General features: G+C 42.3%; 1 protein-coding gene across 1 annotated transcript in view; it reads left to right on the forward strand.

Annotated features, from left to right (window-relative positions):
* The first annotated feature begins 4,822 nt into the window (after window positions 1–4,822).
* The window catches only part of NEK5 (NIMA related kinase 5), a 50,184-nt gene continuing 31,168 nt past the window's right edge, over window positions 4,823–23,838 (forward strand). The window contains exons 1-7 of the mRNA XM_088021809.1: window positions 4,823–4,939; window positions 10,992–11,088; window positions 17,854–17,951; window positions 19,621–19,704; window positions 19,794–19,864; window positions 21,135–21,221; window positions 23,270–23,324. Of these exons, the coding sequence (XP_087877935.1) occupies window positions 4,823–4,939; window positions 10,992–11,088; window positions 17,854–17,951; window positions 19,621–19,704; window positions 19,794–19,864; window positions 21,135–21,221; window positions 23,270–23,324 (609 nt within the window). The remainder of the gene's footprint in view (window positions 4,940–10,991; window positions 11,089–17,853; window positions 17,952–19,620; window positions 19,705–19,793; window positions 19,865–21,134; window positions 21,222–23,269; window positions 23,325–23,838) is intronic.

The following is a 23,838-nucleotide window of genomic DNA, read 5'->3' on the forward strand; positions in this document are numbered from 1 at the left end:
TGGTGTGCAGCTTTCCAATAAGGCCTGTTTCTGGGTAGTGATCATGATCTTGGCCAATGACCCGCCATCCTTAAATACCGGCCCTCACAGGATGCACAGAAGCACCCAGGTCAGAGGATCAGCTGTGGGAAGCGGGGGCGGTGGGGCAGTACAGATCTTGTCAGAAGTTGGCAGTCTTGTGCAGGAGAAAGAAATAGGCCAAAGGTGGAAAGTATTGGAAAGTAGAGAGCGCTGTGGAACTCATGGGCTAATGGGATGCCAACTTGCGTGGGTCACCCTGACATGCATGTGCTGGGTCCTGTCATTCCATCCTGGGATGCGGTCGCGAGGCGACATATTATACTCCAGAAGAAAGAGGCTCCTCTCTGGAGATCTCACAGAGGTAAGTGTGCAAACAGCAGAAGCCTGAGCAGGTATGAGGAATGGTGCTCCAGCGAAGAACCAGGGAAAGTAGCTGAATCTATAGCAGGATGATTAATAGGGATCTCCTGAAATATGGAATACATATGTCTTGTAGATTTAAACCATTTTTTTTAATCTTCAGGTACAAAAACTGTGGTATAGACCTTCACCCCACCCACTTTGTCTACCTTTAGACATCTCGTCATCCTTCGTCTTCTCTGTTCTCTCAGTCTCTCCATCTGTCATTTTTCAGGGCCTTGACATTTTTGAGGAATACCAGTTAGGCATTTTGTAGCATGTCCCTCAGTTTTTCGTCTGGTAGTTTCCTCGTGATGAGACTGAGCTCAAGGGTTTGGGGAAGAATACCATGGAGGTGAGGTGCTCTTCCCATCACCTCTCATCAGAGAATATGCGATTTCAACATGATTTATTACTGCTGTTGTTAACCTTGGTCACGTGGTTAAGGCAGTGTCTGCCAGGTTCTCCACTGTAAAGTTACCAATTTTCCATTCTTGGGCCCTGGGAAACAGATTTCCTAACTAGAGTGCAGAGTTTATGTACTGTTCCTAGTGCCTCTACGTGAGTCACTGGGTCCAGCTCATCCTCAGCTGTACTTCCTGAAGGGGGCTATAATCCATTGCGAAGTCATTTGTTTTATTCCTTCAATTGATCTAGATTTGGCCACTGGGAGTTTTCCAGGCTGCCTCTGTGTTCCTTTGACATGCCCTCATTCTTTTCTGTTTTGAGACTTTCCTTACTTTCTGGTACTACAAGAAGATTGTCCAGGCGCATCTTCCCCAGCCTTCTCTGTCGCAGCTCCAGAGTCAGCCATTTCTCCAGGGAGCCTTGGTTCCTTTCATTGGCTTAGAAACCAGGATCTGGGGGTTGGGTGTGCTTGTTGCTACTGGGCCATCACTGCTTTTAGGCCCTCTTAGCAGACAGAGCGAGGAGATCCATATATGTTTGCTATCCTGTGCACATAACGTACAGCTATTGTCACTCCTGTGCCTCTCCGTCTGTATGTGATTAAGCCGAGGATGAGTTCATACTGATGTCTTGGACTCTGATCTAGTACCACAGGGTTCATTCTAGCCTTCCCCTCCTTGCTTTTCTGTAGCTTCTCTTTCTGACAGTGAAAAACCTGGCTTCAGCCATCCACTCTTCACTTAATTGCTCAACACCAGAATACAGATGTAAAGCAGTTTCCAAATTAATCAACCCATATTCCCGTGAGAAACAAATTTCTCAGCTGGAGTACAGAGTTCATGTACTGTTCCTAGTGCTTCTAGCTTTAGAATTCCAGTTGAAACACCATTTCCCAGAGTTACTTAGGTTAGCTCCGCCCCCCCCCCTTTCTTTACCACTCTCTTGAAGACTTTTCAAGAGTTAAGGTAGGCAGGGATAGCTTTAAGGATAGTTCCAGATACCCAGCTTCCATAAATACTGTATTCTGTACCTCTTAATCATCTCAAACTTTAGCATTGCCCCAGGGAATGCTGGGGCATTCCCCCAAACACAGGGTACTTGGAATTATGTATATAGTTATTGAGAGACCGAATGAGTCTTGAGTGGATGACAGATCCTTTCACAAGTCAGTTGGCTTGCAGGTTTTGCTCTTAATAACACTTCAGGATATTTAATGGATGATCAGGAGCCAGTTTTAGTGATATTCTTGACTTAAAACGAGGCAAGAACTGAGGGATACTTTTAACAAAACTTCCAATTCCTGTTTATTTAACTGAATGAGGTTTCCCAGTACTTAAAGCTTGAAAGAAGAGAAAGAGAAAGAGGAGAAAAAGAAAAGCAAGAGAATCATTGTTGAACCTTGTCTATTCCAGCAAAAAGTGAGCATTCATCTAGTGGATACTAAGGGGAGGGAAAAAAAGCCCACTGACATCTTTAAGTGATGAAATTTCCAATACAGTTTTGCTTTTTATGTTTAATGATTATTTATCAATGTGATTAATTTTATTTTTTACCAATTCTGTACCTACTAGTAATGTTAATAATTCAATCGAGAATGAAAGCCTATGATCAGGAAATATAAATTAATTTCCATTTATATGATAGGGTGATCAATAAAACTTTGAAGCAGAAAAACATTACCTATGGGGATAGGAAGGAGTTCAAGGAGAGAAAGGAATGATGTAAACTTTGTGATTCTTAAAAGAAGAGCTTATTTGAAAAGAGAATGGTGGTTGGTTTCAAATTGCTGTGGTTTTTGGATTCCTTTGGATATGTTTTACTTGTGTCAGTATTTATAATTGCTGAAAATTACATCCTTTTCAACTGCTTAGACCTGTAATGGAACGTTTTAGACAGCAGCTTGATGTGCAGTCGCTAATGGTGAACGGGAGGGGCGGGAGGGGAGCCTGTTTGCAGGCCACCGGGCGGCGGCCAGTTTTGTAAGGCCGCCAAGTGTAGACCAAACAGCGTCTGTCCATCTCCTGACAGTATTTGAGACCTTGCACGAAAAATTCTCCCCGTCTCAATTTAGCTCGTTTGGAAAACTGGGTGACCATCTTGCTGGGTTATTGCAAAGAAAGGTATGCAAAGCCTCTGGTACGCCGTGTGCGAGAACGAAGAACGGTGTGCTTGTGGAGTGATGGGCACAGGAGTCCCGACCTAAGACAGCAGAAGGTGGCGCGGCCGGGTCTCCAAACTCCCTGGCCTTGGACCACTCTTCGAGATGGATTGTGCAGACCGGTCCTCTCGCAGCTAGCGCCCCGCGCCCCGCCCGCTTCCCCCCCGCCCCGCCCGGCTCCGCCCCTGCCGCCCGGAAGCACCGCGGTCCCGGGAACCCAGATTCCCCCCGGGACGCGGAGCAGGCTCAACAGGTATGCTGCGGGCGGGCCGCCCGGGATCCTTACCCCGAGCTGCCCCCGGGGCTCCGGGAGCCGCGGGGTAAGGGACGGAAGCCCCGGCCGGTAGACAGAGGCTGCAGGGGAACTGGCCGAAGTCCCGCGCGGCGTCGGTCTCCGTGGCGACGCGCGGCAAGCCGAGCTCCGGCCAGCGCGCAAGCTTGCAGCCCAGCCGGCGGCCGCCCCCCGGAGCGCCCCTACGGGAGAAGGCTAGTCCCGAGAGCTGGGGGCTTCCACCCTCTGGTGCCGCCGGGGCGGGAGGGTCGCCGTCCCTCAGTTCCCGGGCTGGAGTCCTCGAGTTCCAGTTGCGCAGCCTCCTCCCTCAAAAACCCCGTCCTCGGGTGTCCCCGGCCTCCTCTGGCAGCGGAGCTGCCTCCCAGCCCCATGCCACCCAGTTGTCCCCTTTCCTACCCTGACGCAAATGATCGAAAACCTGACCTGCCTGCTCGCGCAAGTTTTTTAAAAGTGGGCATGGTGCCCTAATTGTATAAAAAGGAATTGCAAGGAAACGGTTTATGAGAGTTTGCATTTCAGTCTGCAAATGCTTGGTACGACCACAGTCGAAGAAGTAGTGAAGTTGCCTAGTGCCCGCGCCTCGGCAGGGAGGCACCTGACCTTGACGGCCGCGCCCACTGTTAGTCTCGGCTACCGACCCAGAGCAGCTCAGCCAGCGGGGGCGTGATTTTCCAAACCCGTGCACGATTCTTGGTAATATTCCAAACACAACAAAGTACAATCCAGCCTTGATTTACACGCAGTTGCGTTCCTCGAAAATTCGATGTTCAGTAAAACTGTGCAAAAAATATTCTGTATTTACGTGTAAAAGGGAGTTTGGTTCTAGCAGCAGATCGTTATAAATGGACTTTTCCACGCACATGAATGCGTGTGAGGACTTGCTAAGGTTGTAGGGCTGCGGGATCGTCCTTTATCTTCAGGACGGCCCTTCTCATCGCAGGACATTAGTATCCCATTCATTCATCAAATGAATGGAGGAAAACAAAGTCCTTTTGCTAGTCCAACGATTTTGGAGAGTGATTAAGTATATTTCATAGTGCTTTACCATCTCTGCGGGGAACAGAAAAACCTCCACAAATTCCCAAAATGTCCCCTAGGGGGCAGCACGTCCCTGTTGAGAAGGGCTGAACTGTAAAACTGCACCCGCATTAAGGACATTTCCAGCGTTACCGACTAGCCAAGACCGGGGTGTTGTATCTTAGATTCTCAGAACAATCTTGCAAAACCAGGGATTGTTATTTCCATTTTAGAAATTAGGAAAGTGAGGTTTTGAGGGATTAAGTGACTTCCCCAGGATCACAACACTACAGTGTATCAAAGCTGAGTCCGAGCTCAGATTCCACCAAGAACCGTTTCACTTTGGTTGTCCCCTGTGGCCCCAAGGAAAGTTATTTGACTCTGTCTTGGTGAGGTTGGTAGGAGGTTTTAGCAAAAGGAGTTCCTTTACATTGTAGTGATCAGTTGTGTGACTTTGTTCACGTTTATGAAAAGTGTGTGATAAAATTTCAGTGCTCTGATTTCAGGAACCACCACGCATTGACACCATGGACAATTACGATGTGATCAAGGCCATTGGGGAAGGTGCCTTCGGGAAAGCATTCTTGGCTAAAGGGAAATCAGATAGCAAGCACTGTGTTATAAAAGAGATCGATTTTGCGAAGGTAAAGTGAAGAAGTTCACATTCCTGTTCATTTTCAGTAATATATTCAGCTGGCTTTTAATTCAGTATGAAAAAGAAACTCATTTTTTGGCTTGTCTGTTTTTATGATATGAGCCTCAGTTGACTAGGGGCGCCTGGGTGGCTCAATTGATTAAGCGTCTGCCTTCGGCTCATGTCATGATCCCAGGGTCCTGGAATCGAGCCCCGCATCAGGCTCCCAGCTCAGCCGGAAGCCTGCTTCTCCCTCTCCCTCTGCGCCCCCACCCCGGCCTGTGCTCTGTCCCTATCTTGCTCACTCTCTCTCTCAAATAAATAATATCTTAAAAAAAAAAAAAGCCTCAGTTGACCTTGGTTTGCTCACACTCCTAAGTCTGTTGTCCAAAGAGCAACCAATATTTTACTAGAAAAAAGAAAAGGAAAGGAAAGGACAAAAAGAAGGAAGAAAAGAGTAATAAGATTATATCACTGGTTCCTGTGGCAGTCTTCAGGGTGGCCTGCAAGGCCTGTGAGGTTTCCCCTCCTCCATTGCTCAACTTTTCTATCTTGCCATGGGCTGGTGCTCTTCTTCTGACTGCCTCTCCTTCATCAGATCCCCTCCACAAAGAGGCCTTCCCCAAATCATCCCTGTCCCACCCTCAATCACTCCTTATTACACTGCCCTGGCTTCTTTTCTGAATAGCATTTATAATGATCTGGAATTACTCTGCTCACTTTTTTCTTCATGTGCTTATTGTCTGTCTTCTTCAGCATGAAGGACAGTGCTTGGCACATGATAGGCGCTCCAAACATTTACTGAATGCATCAAATGAATGGAGGAAAACAAAGTCCTTTTGCTAGTCCAACGATTTTGGAGAGTGATTAAGTATATTTCATTGAAAAGGAATCATTTCTGAATTCTTCTCGGTCAAGTGTTTGTGTCACCCCCCTCTAGTGATAATATATTGGGACAACCATCTCCATCGCATGCTAGAATTAATTTTAAGGCAAGTCTTGTTGGTTGTCCTCTGGAGGATTTATAAATGAGAGTAGCAGAAAACGTGCCATACAAAACGTGTGCAAGTGGGGCACCTGGCTGGCTCAGTCGCTTAGTTGGTAGAGCATGTGACTGTTGATCTCAGGATTATAAGTTTGAGCCCCACATTGAGTGTAGAGATTACTTAAAAATAAAAATCTTGAAAAAAAATCTCTTTAGTTAAAAAAAAAAAACAGAAACACCCCAAAATGTGTGCAAAAATGGACTTGACAAGTTGCACGGTGTGAGTGTACTTAATGCCCCCGAACTGTACATTTAAAGACGGTTAAAATGGTATATATTTTATGTTCTATATATTTTACCACAATTTTTTAAAGTTGCAGAGGAAAACAGAGGGACTGCCCAAACTTACATTAAAGCTCAGGTGTCGATGGTTAGCTTCAGGGAGAATGCTTTATTTACCAGTATAGGTCCCTCTTCATGGCTCCATGGCATACTTCTGCGAGTATCTTATTCTAGGGGCCTGTCAGAGCTTCCTTCCACGACAGTATTCTGCTCGCTCTCCTTTATTCCAAGGAAATACCTAGAGATGTACAGTCAGAAAGCAACTTAAATGTCCAACAGTAGGGGATTGGTTACTTAATTTATAAAAAATGAAGCGGCTCTTAGAAATCATGTTGCAGGTGAAGTAGTGACATGAGAAATGTCACGGCTTCTGCTAATTGAGAAAACAGTATGTGTAGAACGAGGCACTCTTTGTAAAAATATGCATTCTCTCTCTAGGGGTATATAGATACCCATGCCTATATATTCACATACATACAGGGAAGATGTACTAGATTGTTCTTATGTAGGTGGAATGTAGGATTGTGAATCATTTTTGCCCTGTACTTTTATATTCTTTCACTCTTCAGATTAGTTTTCACACTCTCTCTGGTTTGTTTTCCCAAATTCCATTTCTAACTTCCCCTCCACATACGCGTCCTTTGCAGCCCAGCAGCCTCTGTGCTTGCCCGTGCGGCTCTTTCTTTCAAGAAGGTCTTTGCCTGCCCAGCTCTAAGCATCAAGATCCCACTTGCTTCTGGCTGAGCTCCCGGAGACCTTCCAGGACCTTCCCACTCGAAGCACTCTCTCTCTCTCTGTAAACTCGATAGCTTTTTATCCGTCCTGCTGCTATGGTACTGATTGCCTTCTACCTTGATGTGCTTTGGCTGGGTTTTTTTTGTGTGTGTATGTGCCTTCTCTCCCTTATTAAACTGTGTGTTCTATGCACGCAGAATGCATACCTTATTCGTCTTGGTATTCCACACAGCACCTAATAATGCTTTGCACCAATAGGTATTCAGTACATTTTTATTGGATAAATAATTCAAAGGCTAGATACTTTCAGGCCTTCTAGCTCTGTTGTTAAGCTGGTACATACTTAGGAATTATAACACCATATTAATTCTAAGGAAAGAAGAAACTATTTGGGAGGTGAATCTTCTATAAGAATATGTATTAATTCATTTCATAGCATCTCTCCCATTCTTAGTATAGATAATAAAAAGACAACCATATTTTTCTAATACAGCACTGATTTTTTTCATCCTTTTTCTCATGAACCACCCTGGACTCCAGGCCATCACTAAGGAGAATGTCATGTTAGGCCTTGTTCATCTTGCTTTCCCGTATCTCTTTATGTTATTAAATTTGCCTAGCAACACTTGTGTCCCAGTGTTAATATGTATTGCTTCTTTCTTCCTTTCTACCCTAACGTAGTTTTTCATTACTTATCTAGAAAAATCTACATTTCCTCACATCTCCAATGCCTCTCCATGCCGTAAACTCTAAACACCAGAACTTGAATGGCTTATTTTCTTACAGGTACCAAAAAGCTACTATTTTCTCTCTCATCATCCTGCTATTATCAAGCATATTCTTTTGATTCTTTTCTTTTTTTTTTTTTAAGTAAGCTCTACCCCCAAATGTGGGGCTTGAACTCCCAACCCTGAGATTAAGAGTTGAGTGCTCTAGCGATGCAGCCAGCCAGCCGCCCCTATTCTTTTGATTCTTGCCTCCAAAAATATGTTGTGTATTTTCTTGATTATAAAATAAAAGTGTTCATTATAGGAATTTTTGAAAAGAACTGAAGGGGAAAATAAGACCATTTAGAGGAAAATAAAAATCACTCATAACCTCTTTCTTTTAACATTATGGTGAATTTTTCTCCAGGCTATTTTTAATGCATAAATACTGGAATGATTGGTGCCACGGTAGGTATACTCTTCTATAGTAGCTTTTTGTATTTAGCAATGTGTCATGAATATTTTCTCAAGTCACTCAATGTTTTCATATAATAAAATGTTCTCTGGGGTGCCTGGCTGGCTCAGTTGGAAGCGCCTGTGACTCTTGATCTTGGGGTCATCAGTTCAAGCCCCACATTGGGTGTAGAGATTACTAAAAAAAATAATAATAATAAGTAAATAAACTTAAAAAAATGTTCTCATATAATAATATTAAATGTTCCCAATAATAAAGATAATGCTTACCATTTACCGGGTGCCTATTAAACCTGCTGCCATCCTATGTGCTTTACATACATCAACTTATTTAATCCTTGCAACAGTTCTGAAGATAGATCTCATGGCTTCACAGGTAAAAGAGCTGAGGCTCGAAGATGGTAAGTGATTTGCTCAACGATGCCCAGTAGCCAACAGATCCTTCTCACTCTTCCTCTGCTCCTTCTGCTATGACACATTGCCTCCCTTGATTTTTGATGACTGCATAATATGACATCAGGTTAAAAACACCATGATTTAATTCTTTTTGTATTTTCAGACATTTATGTTTGATTTTTTAGGTATGATTAAATACCATGTAATATGGAGAATATAAGTGATTTTTTTATTTTTTCAAGATTTTATTTATTTATTTGACAGAGAGAGACACAGCAAGAGAGGGAGCACAAGCAGGGGGAGGGGGAGAGGGAGAGGGAGAAGCAGGCTTCCCGCCGAGCAGGGAGCCCGATGTGGGGCTCGATCCCAGGACCGCGGGATCATGACCTGAGCCTAAGGCAGATGCTTAACGACTGAGCTACCCAGGCGCCCCGTAAGTCATTTTTTTAAAGATTTTATTTATTTATTTGAGAGAGACAGAGAGAGCAGGAGGGAGAGGGAGAGAAAATCTGAAGCGGACTCTACGCTGAGTGCAGAGCCTGACGCAGGGCTCAATCCCATAACCACAAGATCATGACCAGAGCCGAAACCAGGAGTCCAACGCTTAACTGAGAGAGACATCCAGGCGCCCCCTAAGTCATTTTCATTAAACAAGCTATATACACATGTTTACCTATGTGTGCATTAAATAAAAACATTTAGCAATTAACAGCAATTACTCCTAAGGAAGAGGAATTCATGGAATGGGTGGGGAGGACAAGGGGAAGTTTCGCTATCATCTTGTTCACTTCTGTCTGGCTTCAAATATTTTTTAAGATCACAAGTGTGTATTATGACAGGAACTAAAAAACTAATAATAAAACACGGTGATGAAGGTTTTTATATGAGAATGCTCGGGCACATTTCTGATTATTTTCTTTGGATAAATTTCTAGAAGAAATAACAAGCCAAAAACAGGAGCATTTTTAAAGTTTGTTAGTACATGTCATAAAATTGCCTTCCCCCCAAAATTTATATACCTACAGCAGAAGTATATGAGTGCCGGTTTGCTGATCTTTGGATAACCCTAGGTATTAACATTCTTCTTGTCTTTGCCTATGTCATAGATGAAACATCATATCAAATTTTGTTTTAGTCTTTGTTCTATAGATTATTAAGTGAGGTTGGATTTTTTTTTCTGTTTATCAGTCATTTTTATTTCTTTTCTTTTTTGGGAGTTGCCCATTCGTGTATTTTGCCATATTTCTATTGGCAGATTTACCTTTTTTTTTCTTGTTAATTTGCCAGAACTCCTTATATATTATAAATACAGAAGTATTTGTCACATTTATTGCCAGTATTTTTACCTAACTATAAAAATACAGTCACCTACCTACATTTGCCTTTTGGTTTTGTGTATGACATTCTTTTGAAAAACAGTAGTTAAAATTAAAGAAGTTGAGTAGCCAAGTCTGTCAATCTGGTAGGAGTAATTCAGTTACTTGTGTTTTGAAACTCACATGTAGCAGCTGTTTTTAAATTTAAATTGGGGTGGAAGAGACAGAAGCTGAGATTTAAATGATTTATGGAAGGATTCGTAGGTAGGAGGCGGTAAAGCCGGGCTTGAGAACGTTAATGTTTAAAAAATGCTTAACTCTCAGTGAGGATGAGAAATTTGGGAACTCACACGTTGTGTGTGGGCCAGTGTTGAAGAACATTACAGAGGGAGCAGTGGAGAGGAACAGGTGACCTGCAGGGGCCGGAAAGGTGGGGCAGCCAGGCCAGGGGTCAGGGTGCAGATGGCCAGTCAAGCAACAGCGAAGTGTCAAGAACAAGGAAGAAGAGGTAGGAGTGAAGTGTGGCCACTGCCATGGCACCAAAACGATTGAAAAATACCACCAATAGATGATCCATCGAATAATAAGAAAATGCATCAAATCTAAAATGAAGTCACAAGAGACCATTTTTATTTGAAAATGAAAAATGTAGTAATCTCACTACAGAATTTACCGTTCTGATTGATGTGATGTATGACTTTTTTTTTTTTTCATTTCATTTGTTAATTCTCAGCAGTGATTGCTGCAGGAACATGGCATTTTTATAAAGAATTTCTGTGCTGCCGAGAGATAAATATTAAAATAAGTTTCCTCCAGATGCCTAAGTAATTAACACAGTGCCACCAATGCAACTGAATCTTTACTACAGCAGACCTGCACCAGAAATATTTATTTTCTTGTTTACGATTGTCACTGACAAACCATTGGTTCGATATAGGTCACGCTGCTAACTCTATGAATGTCATCTCCTGCCATTGAAAGATCAGTTTCAGAAGTGTCATTAGAAGCCAGTGAAATCCTGGAGAATTTTAGATGATAGTGAGCAGAAAGCATGTTCTTGAAAACAAGTTATCTTTACAGACTACTCTGTCTCTTAATGTAATTTAGATGCCCATCCAAGAAAAAGAAGCTTCAAAGAAAGAGGTAATTCTTCTGGCCCAGATGAAGCATCCCAACATTGTAACATTCTTCAGTTCGTTTCAAGGTTTGACTTTCTAATATTCCTCAAGGGCTTTAATAATAAAGTGTAGGCACGTAGACATCTATAAAAGATATATTCCTGAGAACTGTGCACAAATTCATTTTTTGTAAATGGACTTGTTTTCCCATTTACTTAAATTGTAATTTGAGACACTGTCTTTATTTCTTCTCTAGTAAAGTTTTTGTAGACAACTTTCTTAAGTTTGATTAAGTTTTCCCTCCTCTCCTTAATTCTTGCTGCATCAGTAGTTAATGGCTGGTATATTAATCTTGCTACAGTAAGAACTCCTAAATTGTGGCCTCCAGTAATCCACATCTATTTCTCACATTACACGTTGGCTGTGAGTGGGTGGGGTCTTAAGTCTGGGGTCCAGGTGTTGGAGCAGCCCAGATAAGGAGCATGCTCTTCTCCTGAGCAAGAGCAAGGGACAAGACACAGAGCCTGCCACACAATCACTCTCGGAGCCCTGCTAGGATGTGGCCGGTTTCTCACTTTCCTTCTGAGCTCCCGTTCCTGTCGGCAAAGCAGTCACACAGTCAACCCTGATAACATGGTGACAGGGAGGGTATACTCTGCCTTTGAGAGTTCTTGCATGTGCTGGGGCAACAGAGGGGCCGTGCAATCCTGTTACAGAGAGGCAGCAAACAGCCACACACCATGGGCAAGCAAACAGCCACACTAGAGGGGAGAAACCTTAAGGAAGCGGTTCCCTTCCTGTGTATGCCCGAATACAACATCTCTTCTGCCTTCATCTACCACCTGGCTCCAAGGTAAAAATAGAAAACAAAACATGAAAGGAGCATTGGTGAGAGACCATTCATTCACCTAACAAACTGTTACTGAGCGCTCACTATATGCCAGGCCTTATTCTAGGCGCCAGGAATAGAACAGTGAGCAAAACAGGCAAAAGTTCCTATCCTCATGGAGCTTACATTCTAGGCGGGGAGAGACAGACAATAAACACGTCTACTGTATGTCAGGTGCCTATCAGGCTGTGACACGGGTATGTCTGCCCACATGGAGCATCCCCATCCCAGCCCCCAGCACTGGACAGGGTGCTTGAATTCACAGGTGGAAAGTAGTTAATGGAGCAGGAATGTTACCTACATGTCTTTCAGCGCCCTCAGGGGTGTACAAATCAGGAAATAAATACACATAGCCACTATTTTTTGAGCTTTTACACTGTGTAGGGCACTCAGGTTCTTACAAACTAAAATGACTGCATTCAGAGCAGTTCTCTGTATGGCCCCCTTCAACTGCTGGGTATTTTAAAGGAGTTCTCAGGGCTCTTGTGTGGTCTTCCTAGAACTGGAGCAGTACATGTGAGCAGGGAGTTGAGTTATTTTGAACAACTTCTAAGGGGCAGCCACTGAATAAAGTGCCCTCCGTTCCTATTCTTTGATTCCTAACAAAGCCAGAAGACGATCTTTCTTTTCCTCATTCTTTGGGTTATTACTGTGACTCCCTCTGTCTGGCTAACACTTGCTCATGCTCAGGCCTTCTCGAGATCACAGTTCCAGTCATGGCGCCCTTTACTGACCGTGCATAGCCCCTCTGCCCTTGTGTGTGTGTGTCTGTTTACATATGCAAGTCTGAATTGGTTTAAGATAGTCCTGTTAAGATAGCAAACCTAATGAATTCTTTTGTCACCACTTGATCTTCAGCATCCAGCACAGAGTAGGTGCTTAATACACATTGGCTGAGTGAGTACGTGGACTAGACCACTTTCACAGAGTAGAATATGTCTTCGTGCAAAATAGACATTTGAGGACCATTGACACTGGTGCTGTTATAAAATTAGAGGTCATTTGGACAATATAAATGACCTCCACCAAGTCTGTTTATATTATAAGCTTAAACTTTCTTAGAACAGCTTTATTTTTTGTTTTTGGAGTACATTGCCCCTGTGTTTAGGAAAGCTAGAGCTATGGGGATGCCTCCGGGTTTGCCTGGCAGGTTTCTGGGACTTGAAACTTGGAGCTTATCAAGATAAAGCCTTTGTTTACCCTCAACAGCTTGTCTTTGAACAGTAGAACCATGGCTCTAGTTCAGTAAATGTTTGTCTATAGAAAGCATGAACTTTTTATAAGTTTGAAGCAATGTAGGAACAACAAGGGAGTGTAGTGAGATTTTCCTAAAGCTAGATTAATTCCACTTAAATTCCTTCAGTAAATATTTATCAAGTACCTCTTACATGCTAGGTGTGTTCTGGGTTTCATCAGTGAACACAGTAGGCCAGAATCCCTCCCTGCACTGTTGTCTGTTGCAGTGTAACAAACGACCACAAATTCAGTGGCTTGAACCAACACCCATTTATCTTCTCCTGACCCCATTAGATCACAAGTCTGGGTGTGGCTTAGGGCATTCTCTGCTCAGGGTCCCACAGCTGGGTCTGCTCTCTCCTCGGAGGCTCAGAGTGCTCTGCGGTGCTTACTCATGTTTTTGGCAGAATTCATCCACTACGATCATAGGACTGAGGTGTCTGCTTTCTTGCTGGCTGTTCACTGGGGGTGATTATGGGCTTCTGGAAGCCAACTGCCCTTCCCTGCCATGTGGCCCCTTCCGTAAGTCTTCTCCCACTTGCAATCTCTCACTTCCTCTGTCTCTGACCTCTAGACCTAGATCTGGATGGCTCCTGTGATTAGGTCAAGCCCCCCCCCCCCCCCCCGCCCCCGGTTAAAATCTCTTTTTCTATTAACTCCATCAACTGACTTCAGTGATATCAGCAAAATCCCCTCTGCTGTATGCATGACATCGTCATGGGAGTGACAGCGTTCTCATATTTACAGGTTCCACCTGCACTCCAGGGGCGGGAGCCCACGGGGTGTGTGCACAGGGGGCATCTTAGAAGTCTGCCTGCTACAGACTATGGAGTCTGCAGGCTAAGGGGAAAGGGTGGGGAGAGACAGACAATAAATGTAAACATAACTAATAAGCACATTGTATAGTATGTTAGGAGGTGATTAATGCTGTGGCAACATAAAATAGGGTGAGGCAGGAGTGCGGAAACAATTTAAGACAGGGCGGTCATTTGAGCAAAGACTTGAAGAGCCACGCTCAACTCTCCAGAAGAGCTTTCTCGGCCAGGGGAGCAGCCACAGCAATGGCATGAAGGCAAGAGCAGGCCTGGTGGGTTAAAGGACCGGCCAGGAGGCTCTTGGGAAAGGCAATCTGCTATGGGCCCTGAGCATCTCTGCACATTTCTGCTGAACATGCCAGGAGGGCTTTGCCCTGACCGCTGTCCACCCAGGCTGTATCTCCTGACTGTGTTTGTAGTGAGCGACGCCGAAGGACGAGACGTCTCCCCCAAGGCAGAGCTGGCCTATGTACTGCTCACTAGAAAGCAGCAGCTTCCTCAGGCTCAGTGTTCCTCTCCTGTTACGTCGCCCACGGCAGGTGCGCATGTCCTCCGTGGAACGAGTGCTAACGTGAAGCTCTGACACCTGCTTTTGCCAAGAGGACTAAAGTCCTTTGCCACTGGCCCAGGAGTCGCATGTCCCAGCATCCATGAAAAAGTCAGAGGCTTGTAAGTAGGGTAGAACCTCACTCCTGGCACGGAGCCCTCTGTGGAACGTCTGTGTGAGCTGAGTGCAATGGGCAAGGGAGAAGAGCAGGAGATACTTTTGTTCTTGATGCTGATTCTGTGTCCCTCCTTGATCTGGGGTGCTAAAATGCTTTTATTTTATGGAATGATGGTGGTAGTGGATGATATTTCATCAAATCTAGAGGCCGTTGGTTTTAAGATGCACCATTACGTGCTACTTCCAAGGACCAATACTGCCAATTTGACTATAACCCAGTGCTCTTCCTTATCCCAATTTTTATTTTTCTATGTATTAAAAGAGCTTTTTAAGACGTATTTACTTTCTGTTACTCTTGTGCATACATAAAAAGGAAACTGCAAGCAAATTAAATTGGTTAAGGGGTTCTAAAAACCATGCAGGCAGTAATAACATCAAGACTGCTGGGCCCACAGCAACCGATTGGAAGATGCCAATGTTTGTGAGAAGTTTTTTTAAGAAGTGCAGTTGAGAATGAATTGATTACAGTAATTGTTTTTTACACGTTGGAATTTGACAATAGAAAGGTTGCTTAATGTTAGTTCCTACCGTGAGTGCCCCTCAATAGTTTGGAAAGGTCAATGACCCGTGAGCTTTACAGTTCCAGAAGTTGCTGCCCTACAGTGTGTCTTGCACTTCCGTTCTAGAGCATCCTTTTCCTCCTTTCTGCACTTCCAAATATTATACATGCTCTCAGACTAAACACAGATCTGTCCCTTAACGGAAAGGGACCTCTCTCACCTCTGCTCTGAGAATCTCCAAACTCTTACTCATGTGGCACATAATACACTGTATTATAACGCTAGTGTATAGCCTTTATTTCCATCAATGAGATTGGAGGCCATGAGGACAAGAATTGTTTCTTATACCTCTCCCCCCCACCACAGTGCTTTACTTTTCTTAAACAGATGGAAAATTCGATAACATAAATGATCTTTCCAGACAGTTTTAACCCCATTAAATATGGAATTAACAGTGGCTAGTGGGGGGGGGGCTGCATATTTAGAACCAAATGCTGCATAACTGACCCAAATAGTTTTTTCTAGATGGCTCAGCCATGATTAATCCTGAAGCAGCCAATTAACTTCTTTCATGGAAAGCCAGTGTAAGGCTGAGTGAGTTGGAGGTTGGTGGCAGGGAAGTAAAATGGAACCATTTCTCCTTAGTTTTCCTGATTTCGCCTGTCCTGTGGTTTTGCCACTGCCATTCCTTCATCGCCGAAGTGACCCTCTCAAGGACTGCGCTATGAGAAATAGCAGTTCTCCTAAAACTCATACATTCCTGAAGATAATTGACCCCCTAGATAATTAGGGCGTGTCCGGAAACACCTTCCTCAAACCTTCCTGGACTCGCCAAGTCTGCCCTTCACTGTCTCACATCCTCATTGCCTTCCAAGGCACAGACTACCACAGTCGCTCTTCTACATGTGCTGACCGACTCCCCAACTAAACGGTCGCCTCCTCGTGCAGGGGGCCATTGGTCTGAAGATGTACCATTATGTGCTAATTCCAAGGAACAAATATAGAGCAAATATCAATATCAATATATTTGCTCTATATTCCCAGCACCTCATTCCTTGGCATGTCCTCAATAATGGTCTGTTGATGAATGAATGGATCTGTCCCCTTTAAGGAGGTGGGAATGGAAGTGTTGTGTCAGAGGATCCCTGAGTTTGTGACTTAGAGGCAACTGAGGGCAGACGCTATCAGGATGCTCACAGACACTCGGTAGCTGGTTTAGGCTCCTTGAAAGAGGGAGGGAGCAAATGATAGCTATTTGGCAAGAGATGCTGAAATTTAGTGGATGCTCCGTAACTACTGGGCAAAACACGGGGAAGATTAATACTTGCTTTAAAGCCTGATTTTTGTGCCTTTTCTGTGTGTGTGCTCCTTAGATTTTTTTTTTTAGTTTTTAATTTTTTTTTAAATTTTATTATGTTATGTTAATCACCACTTAACCACCCTTTAAGAAGCCCCTTCCATGTGGCAGCTACCGTGCCAGGTGCGGTGAAGACAAAAGAACAAAGTGTGGGCTCTGTCTGCAGGGAACCCACAAAGGAGTGAGAGAAACGAACACCTGAGTAGGAGCCCTTCCTAGCAGGAGCCCCCTTGGTGGTTGGCTGGTTCCGGGAAAGAGCTGGTTAAGCAGGAAATCATACACACATATTTTTTTGTCTATAAATGCACAATCATTTGCCAAACTTTTGATATAAGACCAAGGCCTCATCTTTGATGATGAGCGTGTTGAATAGAATTCTGAATATTCCTTCCTATGTAGGCTACTCCCCTCATTTCTGGTTTCCAATTTCTTTTCTTTAGAATGGAGTCAGAATTTATAGATAGTCTGGGTGCACAGTCTTTTTAAAGCTTTCTCAGTTATTTTCCACTTATCTTATCCAACATTTAGGTCAAAGACCCCCCCTTTTATTATTATTATTTTTTTAAAGCTACTCCCTTTTACTGAGTTCTCCACAGTAGTCAACATAGGTTTTGTAGAAATAATCATCTCTCTCTTTTCCATCAGTTCGTGCAATAATGACAGTAACAAGTAAATTGGCCTAAACAGATTTGGGGGTGAACACAGTGAACTTGGTGAGAATTCGTGGGAGCAGAGGTACCTGAGCATGCTAGAGAGTCTAGTATGGTAACTACCAGGGTGACCCTGAGTGGGCAGCAGTAATGGTAATGACTCTAGAAAGTAGGTCAGGCCGAGGTTAGTTTAGAAGAGTGTCTATTGTGCTCAGCAACATAGCTGAGTAAGTGCCGTATAAATAAAAGTTTACACCCAAGGTCAAAGGTCCATTAATTCTTCCTGGGGTTTTGGTTAAGATTCATGGCTGCTATTTTACAGCAGATTTCTCATCTCTGGCAGGAATGTGTTAATAATCATTGTTAACATTTACAGAACTCTCATTATATGCAGACATTGTTCTGAGCATCTGACATGGATTAACCCATTTAATCTTCGCAACAGTCCTTAGAGGAGTTTCTATATTTTTACCTCCACCTTACAGATGAGATAATGAGGCACAGAGAAGTTTAAATAACTTGCCCTGAGTCACGGAGCTAAGAATGGTCAGTGGCGAAGTGGGCTGAGAATCCAGTCCATCATGATTCCGTAGCCAACCTTTTTAACTGTTGTATACTGCATTTTTCTGTATATTCTTCACCTTTGAGAACATGAAAGGTAATGATGCCTTTTCTTATAGAGAACAACAGGTTGTTTATTGTGATGGAGTACTGTGACGGAGGAGATCTCATGAGAAGGATCCACAGACAACAGGGAGTGTTATTTAGCGAAGATCAGGTAAAAACACCTCCAATTTGCCTTTTAATTTATATTAGGGGGAATTAAATTTATAATGCCATAAGTAGTAGGCCATGTTTATATACAGCATGATTTCTGGCAAAGAAATTCACACCATAAAACAGTGGGTAAATATTCTTGACAGATTTAGTCCAGAACATGTTTGCAATTGAGCTGAAATTGAATCTCTTTTTGAGAGTGAACTTTGAGAAACGATAGTGTTGTATTTTTGGACAATCTCCTGTAGGATGCCCTTGAGATCAATCTTCATGGCTACAAAGATGTGAATGTGGATGCTCCTCGGCCATTTTAAGTGTGACATATTTATAGCTTCACTCTTCTTCCTTTTACCACTTAGCACGCTGTTTTAAAATAGCTATCCCACTTTGCTAGGGTGCATGGAGGCGCTTCGTGGCAGTGGCTACTTGGCTTCGTTGATTATGAAGAGAGAGGAGAGAAAGACCAAGAGTAGTAGCCTCGATTCCTATTCTCTCTTTGCACAAACACATTTTTCTTCCATCCTCTGAGCTTCCTTTGGAACTCTCTTGGGAGCTGTGCTCATGAAGGAGACAGCAGGAATGTGTGTGTGGAAGGGAATCCAAACGGTGCCTGTGTGACGGGTGGGGCAGGCCACTGCCTGGAGCAGTGCCTGGGAATGGCTGGCCATCCTTCTTTCCACCATTTGTTTCTGTGTCCTATTTTACTGCTCAAGGACCTCACGCCTCTATCATTTCCTCCTGGAGCTAAAACGGAATAGTTTGAACGTACATATGATTCAAGAATCGGTATCTCTAAACTTTGTAAATTTAGTCAACCATCCTTCCTCTGCTCCTTTACATTATATATTAAATTCAGTATTTGTAGAAACCCTCCTTTCTTCCCCTCTAGGGATTATTTTGCCACATTTAATAAAAACACTTTTCTCCACAAAATTTTGAATTACATTTCCCTTTGTTGGAAAAGAACTAAAATTACAACTGAATCTTAGCATCTGGAGTATGGCTATTTTTGCTTTCCTTTTCCTTTAACTGTGGAATCCGGCAGACAAAGAACCAATGACATTTTGGAATAGTTTAAGGAAGTCTTTATAGGCATAGAACACATTTTTAAAAAGAGGCTCATAGCCAGCCAAGATAAAATAAAATCATGACTAAGAAATGAAATTAAGTTTCAAAAGTTTAAAAGTATAATATCTGTTTTTATATCATATACACGTATGTTGGTATTTCGTTGAAAATTTTAATAACCTCACAGATTCTCTGCTTCTTCCTCTCTCCCTCTCTGCCATTGCACCCTCCTTCCACGGAAAAGGAAACACCGATGGTACCAGGGTTATCAGGAAATGCTGCTTATCTGCTATCCTGATGCAGTTAGCAAACTAGTGTTAAGAAAAAAAAAATCATGAACTGCCTCCCTCTCTCCCCTGCTTCTGTTTGTCTTTCTCTGTGTGCGGAGTTCCCCTTGATACCAGCACATTTAGATTCCTTTTTTGCACCTTATTTTTTTTCTATAAAAAGAGAATCATGTGATAAGATGGTATATCTAGTAGTTTCATTCATATAAATACATACACATAAATATGTTATTTCTCTCTTTTCGCATCTCTTCATGAAGACATTTCAATGACCACCAGACTACTGACTGGCTTTGTTTCATGTTCCCTCTACAGATTCTGAGTTGGTTTGTACAGATTTCTCTAGGACTAAAATATATTCATGACAGGAAGATCTTACACAGAGACATAAAAGCGCAGGTAAACAGCTCAGAGAGAAGATCAAGACAGAACTGATCTTTTGTTTTCTTGAAATATCTCCAACAACATAGCATTTTCTCCATTTATAGAACATTTTTCTTAGCAAGAACGGAATGGTTGCAAAGCTTGGGGACTTCGGTATAGCAAGAGTTCTGAACAAGTAAGTACTTTTAAAAAATCATTTTTCTTTCTATTCATAACAGCCAAATATGTATTTTTAGGTATCATGAATTAAGATATTAAAAGTTTGGTTTCCAGATAGTTTTAGAGAACTATTTCTATAAATGCATTAAATCATTCATTCAGATGATATTTTGCCTAAGATTAAAATTTCCAAGATAAATCTTGGTATAATAGAAATGTTGTATAGTGTGATATAAGCTTATCAAATGGGATGTGACTGAATATGCATAAAGCTAGTGAGAATTGAGTGAAACAGGCAAATTCACACATGCTCTGGGGCATATATTGATGCAACTGTTTTGGAAGACAATTTGGTGGTAATAAACAACAAGAGATTTTTTTTAATGTTCTATTTGTTCTAAAGGAATAGTTTGATATATGGAATAATTTAAATGCCTAATAATTGGGACATGGGTAAATTTTATAAAGCTTGGCACAAGCATGCACCTGAGTATTATGTAGCCATTCACATTTATGATTTTGAAGACTTCTTGATAATGTGAGAACAAACTTTGTTATATTAAGACAAAAATGGAATTCTGAATTTTAAATACTGTGATCACACCTATATGAAAAATATGCATGAAAAAAAGACAAGAAGGAAATATATCCAAATTTTAATAATAGCTGTTTTGGGATAGTAATATTGTGGGTAATTTTTTTCTGCTTTATTCACTCCCATATTTTCCAAATTTTAAGTCATGGGACTGCATTACTTTGGTAACTGGAAGGGGGGAACTCTTTCCACATGTAAGAGTTTTGTAATGTAACAATTGTATTTCTTCGTGACGCCTTTAGCCATAAATATTTTTTACGTGTAGATTTTGAGCTGGTGAATTATAAGTTTAAAAATCAACTTATTTTATTACTCTGTTATTAATATGTAATGTGTTGGCTTTATTTTAAGATGTACATTCATCAAATTTTGTGTTATCCATTTTTTTAAAATTTTTTTTTATAGATTTTATTTATTTATTTGAGAGAGAGAATGAGATAGAGAGAGAGCACGAGAGGGAAGAGGGTCAGAGGGAGAAGCAGACTCCCTGCTGAGCAGGGAGCCCGATGCGGGACTCGATCCCGGGACTCCAGGATCATGATCTGAGCCGAAGGCAGTCGCTTAACCAACTGAGCCACCCAGGCGCCCGTGTTATCCATTTTTATACTCTTTTCTTGCATGTCCATATCTTAAGCCTTTTCTTACTCCAATAACAAACCATATTATTTTATTATCTAACATAACTTCCTAGTTCCATGGAACTTGCTAGAACTTGTGTTGGAACGCCATACTACCTGTCCCCAGAGATCTGTCAGAATAAACCCTACAACAATAAAACGTGAGTTGCTGATGACTGTGTGTGAAAGTCTCAGTAAAGCGGGTGGATTCTCTCTTTCTCATTGTACTTTAATAATTTCATATTTTCTTCACGTGTGAAAAGGGGATTGCAGTCACTGTCTCCAACCACTTCAGAGTCCCCTGAAGCTTTTGAATGTATTTAGAAGAAAAACATTTCATTTGAAGATACAAGTGATAAAAAGACTAACATTGAAAATTGCAGTCTCTGTGATGTGCATCTGTTTGATTTTCATACCTTCCGAACACTATTTAGCCTCACACAGGAAAGTGTTGTGGCTGGGTCAGAGAGAAGGCAGCGAGGGTGCTGGATTAGGAGCGAGGAGCCCTAGTCTTGGCCCTGCCACCATCTCAACCCTGCCGGTTGACCGCTGTGGGCCTCAGTTTCCCTAGCTGTAACAAAGAGAGTGTTGGCGAGGCAATTGTTAAGGTATTTCCAGCTTTAAAACCCAACTAGTTTTGTGTATGGATACCAGAGCCTACCCTTCTGGAATAATACTAACATGCACAAGAGTAAAAGGTGAACATGAAGTAGTTTTTACTTCCAGGTAAGGAGAAGCAGAAAAAAACTCACTTTTCGCAAAAGCTGGCGGCTGGTTGAACTAGTTGGTTTAGCAGGAAGACTGAGTTCCTTCAGGGAGTTAATTTTCCCTTTGTTTTGGAAAATACTCAAGGGGTATTTGGCTGTTTGACTTTGCAAGAGATAAGTGGAGGGCGGAGCCCAGATGGGAGAGATTTCTAGAAAGAATAGTAGATACTTCTCTGCATAATAGAAAAACAGGCTTTTTTTTTTTTTTTTTTTGGAATAGCCTGTAATACCAAGAAGGGATTTGGCCTCCAGTTGAGCAGGAATGCAGCTGGTGGAGCCTGGGTGGAAGGTGTGACTGTCCAGAGAAGCACCCTGGGTCAGCAGCATTGTTTTGTACTGCTTTGTAAAAAATTGGAGTCAACATTTAAATGTGCTGATTTGGTGCTTTCGATAATTGTAAGATCTTAGCAATAATCAGCTGGGGAGCTGCTGTAGAGCAGGAAACAGGTTCCTGCTGGTTCAACGCAGCCCCCACCACACACAGGGCAGGGCCCTAGAAGACTCAGAAAAGGTTCCACCCAGCCCGGGGTGGTTGCACTCTCTGTGGGACCACACTGGCTGGCTATAGGGGGCGCTCTGGGACAGGGGAGGATGTGGGCCCAGGGAACACCCCGTGAAGATAAAATTCTGTGTGGTCCTCGGAAGTGGTCTGTGAGTTCCTAGAAACTCTTAGAAAAACACTAGAAAGCAGTTGGAAGTTGTTTCCTACCTATTCTGGAATCACTCTTCATTTCCTCAAGCCTTCAGGATGTCTCCCTCAGCTCCTCCTGGGCACACTCAGAGGAAGTGTTGCTAAACAGTGGAACCATTTTCCTCGCTTTACCAAATCCTTGTTTTGACTGTTTCAGTTCTCACTGTATTTTCTTTGGTGTTTTAGATTTAATGATGCTTTTTCTGTAAGGTAACTCCTTACTAAACTAATCACATATAAATACTAAGTACTAAAGAGCAAGTCTCTAGTCATCTATTGCAAGCACCATATTCAAGTTTATTGAGGGCCAGATACTATGTCATCACTTAATAGAACTTTGGTTCTGTCAGTAGCCTTGAGTAGAACATACCTTCCTAAATCAACCAAATTTTACCCTTTGAATCAAAACCAATCTGTGTTTGAGTCCCGCCAGCTTCCTCCAGATTACTCAGAATTCCATACAGACACACATTTCCTCTGAGCACATGAAGCTGAGGTAAATACTGAGCCCTCAGATTGTAGCAAAGTTTGTATACCTTTTCTCTGCTACATTCTGACAAACTATGCACTGTTTCGATTTGACCTCTTACCTTAGTAGGACTAAGAATTGAAAATGTATCTGAAAGCATTTGTAAAAAACTGGTCAACCTATAAAATTGTCAAGATACACAAATATAAGGCACTGTAAGGATAAAGGCTTTAATTGAGAATTATGGATATTTCTTGGCATGTGAACTCTTATCTTCCCCAGGGATATTTGGTCTCTTGGCTGTGTCTTGTATGAGCTTTGCACACTCAAGCATCCTGTAAGTATGTTAATCATTAGATTAATCTTGAATTATTGAAACTATAAAAGTGAAATAACTTTTGAGAGGAAAAAGGTTAATGTTTGGAGTTATTAGGTTGTTAAAAATTACATGGACAAACTATTAAGATGAACGATCGATCCATATATATCGACATGGAAAGATGTGCAACTTGTAAAGTAAAATTCCCAAGTTAAAGAATAGTATATGTAGCATATTTTCATTAAAAATAAATTGTGCATGAATATATAATCAGCAAAGGGAAAAGGTGCATGGGGTGAAGTCCGTAGGAAACAAGGCACAAGCTTCTAAGACTCTCTCCCAATGCAGTCATGCAGGAATCATGCTAATTTCTCCAGCAACAAGTAGTGACAGCACGTGTGAAATGTTATCAACCAGGGAAACTCCTTAGAGACCCAGTGCTCAGGGTTTTGATGTGGGACTGGTCATGTGGGCACCCTATGCCTGGCAGGTACCAAGCTTCCAGACTCCTAGGAAGAAAGCAGGTGTTCAG

Source organism: Eumetopias jubatus, unplaced genomic scaffold (assembly GCF_037043125.1).
Source record: "Eumetopias jubatus isolate StellerSeaLion01/CBP00866 unplaced genomic scaffold, mEumJub1_p1.0 scaffold_3, whole genome shotgun sequence".
NCBI classification, from domain to species: domain Eukaryota; kingdom Metazoa; phylum Chordata; class Mammalia; order Carnivora; family Otariidae; genus Eumetopias; species Eumetopias jubatus.